Source organism: Paramormyrops kingsleyae, chromosome 4 (genome assembly GCF_048594095.1).
Source record: "Paramormyrops kingsleyae isolate MSU_618 chromosome 4, PKINGS_0.4, whole genome shotgun sequence".
NCBI lineage: Eukaryota > Metazoa > Chordata > Actinopteri > Osteoglossiformes > Mormyridae > Paramormyrops > Paramormyrops kingsleyae.
The window spans coordinates 47,254,564-47,262,038 of NC_132800.1; the positions used below are offsets into that span (position 1 = coordinate 47,254,564).

At 45.9% G+C, this 7,475-nt stretch overlaps 1 protein-coding gene across 1 annotated transcript; it reads left to right on the forward strand.

Annotated features, from left to right (window-relative positions):
* Positions 1-392: 392 nt before the first annotated feature.
* Positions 393-4,745, forward strand: LOC140589104 (uncharacterized). The gene is made up of 5 exons (XM_072711725.1): positions 393-1,290; positions 1,373-1,438; positions 1,533-2,855; positions 4,413-4,545; positions 4,659-4,745. The coding sequence occupies exons 3-5, from the start codon at positions 1,588-1,590 to the stop codon at positions 4,743-4,745; spliced, it is 1,488 nt and encodes a 495-aa protein (XP_072567826.1). The 5' UTR covers positions 393-1,290; positions 1,373-1,438; positions 1,533-1,587.
* The last annotated feature ends 2,730 nt before the right edge of the window (positions 4,746-7,475 follow it).

Sequence of the window (7,475 nt, forward strand, 5' to 3'; positions counted from 1 at the left end):
CCTGCGACGATCTTTTCAATTAATCCCCACTGTGTGCATTCAGTGTGGCTGGCAGGTCACAGACCATGGAATATGCACAAAAGGCTGGTTTCTGTGCAATGAAGTTCTTGATCATATAATAGAGAGAGATAGAATGCCGGTTTTGTCAAAATGACAGGTTGGGTCAAAGGTCACAAAGGTCAAATAAATCAAAAAGTGACAGGCGGGGGGTGCAAGCCGGGTGACGTCATGAGGTAGTGGGAGGGGGGGCTATTTTTTTTTGGCTGTGAGCCAGTTGAGCGTTGGGATAGGGGTTTATTTGTATATAGTTTATTTATTTATTATAATTTAATTATTTATTATTATTTAATTATGTATTATTATGTAATTATTATTTTAATTTGAGTAGAGTGCTTATGAGTGTGTTGTTTTGTCTGCATCCACCGGGTGCCGAGCAGGGGGGACTGAGCAGGGGGGGTTAAGGTCCCAAACACTGGGTCTGAGTGGGGGTGGGTTACCTGATGGAGTGTGAGCGTACGCTGTACCACCGTGGTAAGGTCCGTGGCTTTGGAGAATCTGTAGAAAAGGGCTCTGAGAGAGCGATGCTGTGTCTGGTGCGGTACCGTGGTAAGGTCCCGTGCCTTTGGATAATCCGCAAAGGACTCGGAGAGAGCGATGCCGGAGAGCTGAGAGTTGTGCTGCGCGAGACTGAAAGAAATCCTGTGAGAATGACCAAGTTGGAGCTAAGAATGAGAGGAGGAGCTGGGTCTGACGTCCAGTAAAAAACGCTTAGCAGTAGTTTGACCGTCTGTGTGTGTGTGTGTGTGTGTGTGTGTGTGTGTGTGAAAGCCGACACCCCCCTGCAGCAGTAGCAGTTTGGCCTTGTGTTTTTCCTCATGCAACCTATGTACATCCCGATAGGTCAAATCCCGGTCAAACTGTAATTTCGGCCACACATCAAGTTTGACACTTTGTATTTCAGTAAATTTTGTTAAAAGTTTTGTCTTTTCCCCCCGACTCCCCGCCACACATCAAGTTTGACATTTTGTATTTCAGTAAATTTTGTCTTTTCCCCCCGACTCCCCCCATACCGTCTACGCAGTTAAAACGTACATCGAAATAGACAACAGATAAAACTTGACAGGACGTATATTTCTCCTTAAAGAATCCTAAAAAGTAACCAACCACAGAAATTTTTAGTATGCCGAGAAGGGTTTCACTCCTTTGGTAAAGAGACACAAGTACCCCACACCCAGTATCATCAAGGCCTTGCCCTACTGGAAAGAGAAAACTACTCGGGACCTGCATAGAGTAAGTATATTATTTCTTTTATGCGTGTTTTATGATAAACACCATACAATAAAATAACTTAAAATAATTATTTTATTTTTAGAGATTCTGCTATTTTGGGTTTGTTTTTTTCTCTACGGGAGACGCTGCGGATAGAAAACTCCATATAGTGAGTATATTATTTCTTTTATACATATGATAAACGCTATACATTAAAAATAACTTATTCTAATAATAGGTATTCCCTGTTTTCTATGTACAAGAGAGACGGCGCGGACCGGTCAAGAGAAAATCTACGCAAGACCTGAATCAGCAGATATGGACGGAGCAACACCCCCTCCTCTACCCGAAGCGCTATTAAATGAAATGGACAACATCAACAACGCTAATAATGATGAAAATGATGCGGTTTATCAACACGACTCGCCAGCACCACCACCAGCGCCTATACCCGAAGCGTTATTAAATGAAATAGACATCATCAACAACGCTAATAATGATGAAAATGATGCGGTTTATCAACACGACTCGCCACCCGCGGCATCTGGTGAGTCCAGGGCCCAAGAGCCCTGTTTCCTACCGTCCTTAGAGACATTAATAAGCATGTTAAATGAAAGGGGCTCTGAAGCAGAAGCGGTGCTGCCCGACGACGAGGTCGCGTGGTCCCCCGCGGATTCTGAATTGTGGGAAGTCTTGTCAGACGTAGAATTTCTTCTCGATGCCGAGGAGATTGAAAATGACTTGGGACTGGGGCAATTTGAAAATGTTGAACAGGACGGTGGCGGTGGTGACTTGGATCACCAGCCTGACGGGGTCGTGCATCGGCGCAGATTCAATAATGTACAGATTAGGCGGATTCTAAATATTCCGCGACCTAGAAACGAAGCCAATTTCCGCGAGTACTATGAAAATGTAATCGAGGGGTTTCAAAATATTGTGAATGAGGCGATACCTTACGCCGCATGGGGAGCTTATATTCAGGTCACCCTGCGCGGTGACTTTTTAAACGACGAGTTGTCGCAAATTGTACGGTATGGGGAAGGGGAGCTGACAGATTTCCAGCAATTGTTGGATCGCCTGGTTCAGTCTAATCAAGAGATTTTAAACGATTCCAACCTAGAAGTAATAGTAGACGTAATAAATATCCCACGCGGCGGTGGAAACAAACGTAAACTACAGACCATGTTAGCTTCAGAAATAATTTCTAAAAAAGCCAAACACATGTTTATCATTCAGAACGACAGCAGAGCGTGTTTCGCTATAAACTTGGCTCATCTGCTGCACGAAAACTTCACTGATGCAGAGGCTGAAAAGCTCGGCCTGGAGTTACAGGAGAAAGCGGGTTTCACCCCCGACTACGCAGTCGCTTTGAATGACATTATCAATTTTGAGAAAATCATTGATTGCAAAGCAGTGGTGTATTATCAACAACATTATTCAAACAATCTCCAAATTTACCAGACACCCACACCTACCGACGATAGACGGGTGGTGTATTTCTTTTTACACAAGGAGCATTTTTACGGCATTAAAAGCGCCAAGGGCTTCTTAGGGGCCGGCTACGTTTGCACTAGCTGTTTCAAAGGGTACGACTCGCCTCATTCTCATCGCTGTAGAAAATTTTGCAGCGTCTGTCAGACTAATTGTAAAGAAGGTGAAATCACACCGGGGATAGTGTGTGAGCGGTGTAATCTCAGATGCTTAAATAACATGTGCTTCGAGCGTCACCGTACGCCGAGGGTCTGCCCCATTAGGGGTGAGATTGCTAGCCCCTGTGACAAGTTCAAAAAATGCAAAGCTTGCGGGGTCAACTACTACCAAAGTCCCGAGAACCCAAAACCGCACTCGTGTAAAACAGTAAAATGTAATATATGCGACGCTAAGTTGCAGTCAGCAGAATCAGACATATCCACCCCACATCTCTGCTATTTAAATCCAATCGAGAAATCTAACAAAGGGAAAGCGGTCGCCCAAAGCGGTGAGGGCAGTAAAAAGCCCCCCAAATATGTGTTTTTTGACTTTGAAACATCCCAGAGCTCGGGTACCCATATCCCGGTTTACGTGTGCGCCATCTCCGATCAGAATGAGACAATGACCGCCGAGGGGCCAGACTGCGCGCTGCACTTTCTCAGACATTTCAGGACGCCCTACTATACAGGGACGTGTTTCATTAGTCACTATGGAAAGGCGTTCGATAATTACATAATACTGAACGCTATGGTGAAGGAAGGAGTGGAACCGCGTGTGGTGTCACAGGGGAATAAAATCATTCTCATCCTGGACAGCGTGTTTGAGCAAAGGTACATCGACAGTCACTGCTTTCTAAGCATGCCGTTGAGAAAAATCCCCGATGCAATGGGGTGCTCGACTCAGATGCGAAAAGGCTATTTTCCGCATCATTTCACAGACATGGAAAAGTTTAGTTACGTGGGGCCCTACCCTCCTCCCGATCAGTATGGGCCCGAGCAAATGCCCTGCAAAGAACGCGACAAGTTTTATCAATGGTACGACGGTGTAAAGCACCAGACCTTTAATTTTCACAAAGAGATGATCGCTTACTGTAAGAACGACGTGGAGATTCTGAGAGAGGGCTGCTTGCGCTTCCTGCAGGAGTTTGAAACGCTCACGGGTTGCGACCCCTTCTCCACGGCGACCATCGCTTCGGCCGCGTTGCTGGTTTACAGGACAAATTTCCTGCCCAGAGATACGATCGCGATCCCGGACGTCTGGGATTACAGGAGGCAATACAAAAGTTATTCCAACGTCTCGATCCAGTGGCTGGAATTCGTGGGCCGCACGCGCGGCATAGAAATTCGACACGCGCTGCGCGGGGGTGAAGTGCGCGTGGGGCGCTTTCACCTAGACGGATACGCTGAGATAGAGGGAGAGAAATGGGCTTTCGAGTTTCTAGGCTGCCAGTTTCACGGCTGTCCTAAGTGCAACAATGAACACGATGTCTGCCCCCTGACCCGCGAGAGCTTCGGTGCCCTGTACGTTAAAACAAGGGAAAAACTCGAGGTGTTGCGCCAAGAGTTTAATATGAACGTAGAATCCATCTGGGAACACGAATGGGCTCATGCTAAAACTCACGACCCACAAGTGCAGAGTTTCCTGTCAGACTTTCAGCCCCCTGACCCCCTTAGGCCGCGAGAAGCGCTGTTTGGGGGTCGGACGTCGGCGATTCGCCTACGTTACGACGTCACGGGGGAAGAGCGCGTCCACTACGTGGATTTCACGTCGCTGTACCCGTACACTCTGGCTAAATGTGAATTCCCCGTGGGGCACCCGGAAATCATTCATTCAAATTTTAAACCTCTGAATGAATACTTTGGCCTGATCAAAGCAACTGTGAACACCCCGCGCGAGCTGTTTTTCCCCGTCCTACCCAGCAGACTGCCAAATGGGAAACTCGTGTTTACACTGTGCAGGACGTGCGCGATCGACAACAGGCAGGAGGGGGCCTGCCCCCATTCTGACGCAGAGCGTGCGCTGACCGGCGTGTGGGTCTCTGCGGAGCTCAATCAGGCTTTAGACAGGGGCTATACTGTCGTGAAGGTGCACGAAGTGTGGCATTTTCCCCAGACCAGCGGCGACCTGTTTAGAGAATACATTAAAACCTTTCTCAAAGTGAAGCAGCAGGCTTCGGGCTACCCCGACGACGCGACCGATGACGCGGGTCGCAGGGACTACATTGAAAACTATCTCGAGCGCGAGGGGATCCAATTGGAGCCCGATAAGATAGTGTCTAACGGTGGTAAGAGGCAGGTGGCCAAGCTTCTGCTTAACTCTCTGTGGGGTAAACTGGCGCAGAGGAACAACATGCTCCAGACATGTATAGTGTCTGACCCGGGGGAGTTTTTTAATTTTTTATGCTCGGAGCTGTACGAGATTTCCAGCTTCGCGTTTGTCAACGACGAGGTCGCCCTCATCCGCTGGCGATACAGGTCTTCCTACAAAGTGCCGCCGGGAAAGACCAACATATTCATAGCGTGTCAAACTACCGCGTGGGGGCGGCTGACGCTTTACAAAGAACTGGAAAAATTGGGGCGTAGGGTGCTGTATCACGACACAGACAGCATCGTGTACATAAGCAGGCCGGGTGAATATGAGCCGGCCTTAGGCAATTACCTGGGGGAGCTCACGTCCGAATTAGCCCCCGACGAATACATTGCTTCGTGGGGTGCGCTGGGACCAAAAAGTTACTGTTACCGACTCAACAACGGGAAAACACAGTTGAAATGTAAGGGTATAACTCTAAATTATGAAGCCTGTCAAAAGGTAAACCTTGACAGTATGATTGGATTGATTGAAAACTACATCGGTGGATGTAGGAATGATCCCCCTATAATGACGCACTACAACAAAATCGAACGCGACATGAAAAGTTTTCGACTGTTTAATAGGCCTCTAGACAAAAAGGTCAGGGTCGTCTACGACAAACGCAGATTGTTGACTAGCGGGGAAACTCTGCCTTTTGGTTACTGAAATGTAAAATGTTCAAAGATGTTTTAAAATGAAAAGCTTTTCCAAAGATGTTCATTTGTTTTAAAATGAAAAATGTTCATAGTATGATGTTTTAAAATGAAAGTTTTTCCAAAGATGTTTTTTTAAAATGTTCATAGTAAGATGTTTTAAAATGAAAAGTTTTTCCAAAGATGTTTTTTAAAATGTATCATGAAAGTAAGATGTTTTAAAATGAAAGTTTTTTAAAATGTATCATGAAAGTAAGATGTTTTTTAAAGTTGTTTTTTTCAAAGATGTTCATTTGTTTTAAAATGTAACTTGTGTACGAAAATGTTTTGTACATTTATCACAAGATTTTATAAAAACTTTTATACACGCATTTTGGGTTTGTGTGTGTGTGTGTGTGTGTGTGTGTGTGTGTGTGTGTGTGGAAAGGATTTAAAACAATAGGGTAGTGTTTACCGTTTCATCAGTGTTTTTTTGGAAGATGATGGGTAGCGACGTGAGAGAGGTCGACTTTGATCACCGTTTAGAATTGCCGTTTACGGCGATAATCGCCGGGGCGAGTTCTTCGGGGAAAACCTATTTTACTAAAGAATTGCTGTTAAATCAGAGTCACTGTTTCATAGGGGGACCCGTAAAAAAAATTGTGTGGTGTTACGCTTCCCATCAGCCGCTTTATGATGAATTGCGTGATCGGATCAGCGAAATTGAATTTATACAAGGGCTGCCTAAAAGCTGGGAAGATGAGGAGCGTTTCCCCTCCGGCTCCTTGATAATCATCGATGATTTGATGGACAGCGCGTCCGAAAATAAACTCGTGGCAGAAGCGTTCACGAGATTCAGACATCACCGTCAAATCTCGGTCATATACCTAGTGCAGAACATATTTCACCAGGGCAAGTACAGTAGGACTATAGGCCTAAATACTACTTATTATTGTCTGTTTAAGAATGTGCGGGACAGAATGCAAATCAAAGTTTTAGCTCAGCAAATGTTTCCTTGGCAGAAAAAGTTTTTTCTAGATGCCTATGAAGAGGCCACTCGACCCGCACACGGGTATTTATTGGTCGATTTAAGAGCCACGTGCCCAGAAGAGTTCCGACTCAGGACCGGTTTATTACCGGGGACGCTTCCCGTCCTCTTTCTACCAGCGAGCCATTGATTGATTGATTTAACATTACTGAGCCATGTCCGAGCATCTCAGGAAACAACTGCCGACCCTTAAAGTTTTACAGAGGATGAGGGGGGTGAAACGTAAAAAGATTCTTTCGGACCCATCTAATAACATAATTTTGGCTCTCTCCGAAATCTGTCTCAATCTTATAAGAGGCCGTATACCTTTATCCGTAGCTCAATTTAACAAGCTTAAGAAGCAGAAAAGGCTGATTAAGCTTTTCGCCTGTAAGAAAAACAGCGTCGCGAGGAAACGCAAGGCCGTGCTTCAGAAAGGAGGATTTTTGTTACCGCTGCTGTCAGTGGCTCTGCCATTCATCACAAGCCTGTTCACCAGTAAGACGGCTAACTAGCTTTTGTGTGTTTGTTTTTTCCACCACCGGCATGAGCGAGGTAAAAAAAATGTTCCTGTTGAGCCCCCAACAACTCCGTATGCTGACCCAGAGGGCGACCCCGCATACCACCACCATCGGGGAATCGGCCCTGGGTGAACTTGAAACCCAGATGCACGGTTTATTAAATCAGCCGGGTATGAACTCGCACGAAAAAGTAAAGAGATACAACCA

Bases quoted from the DNA above. Each gene is read 5' to 3' on its own strand.
- LOC140589104 (XM_072711725.1), top strand. From the start codon at position 1,588: ATGGACGGAGCAACACCCCCTCCTCTACCCGAAGCGCTATTAAATGAA. The intron at 2,856-4,412 runs GTACGACTCGCC...TGACCCCCTTAG, and splicing joins TGCACTAGCTGTTTCAAAGG to GCCGCGAGAAGCGCTGTTTG. The intron at 4,546-4,658 runs GTGGGGCACCCG...CGTCCTACCCAG, and splicing joins TGGCTAAATGTGAATTCCCC to CAGACTGCCAAATGGGAAAC.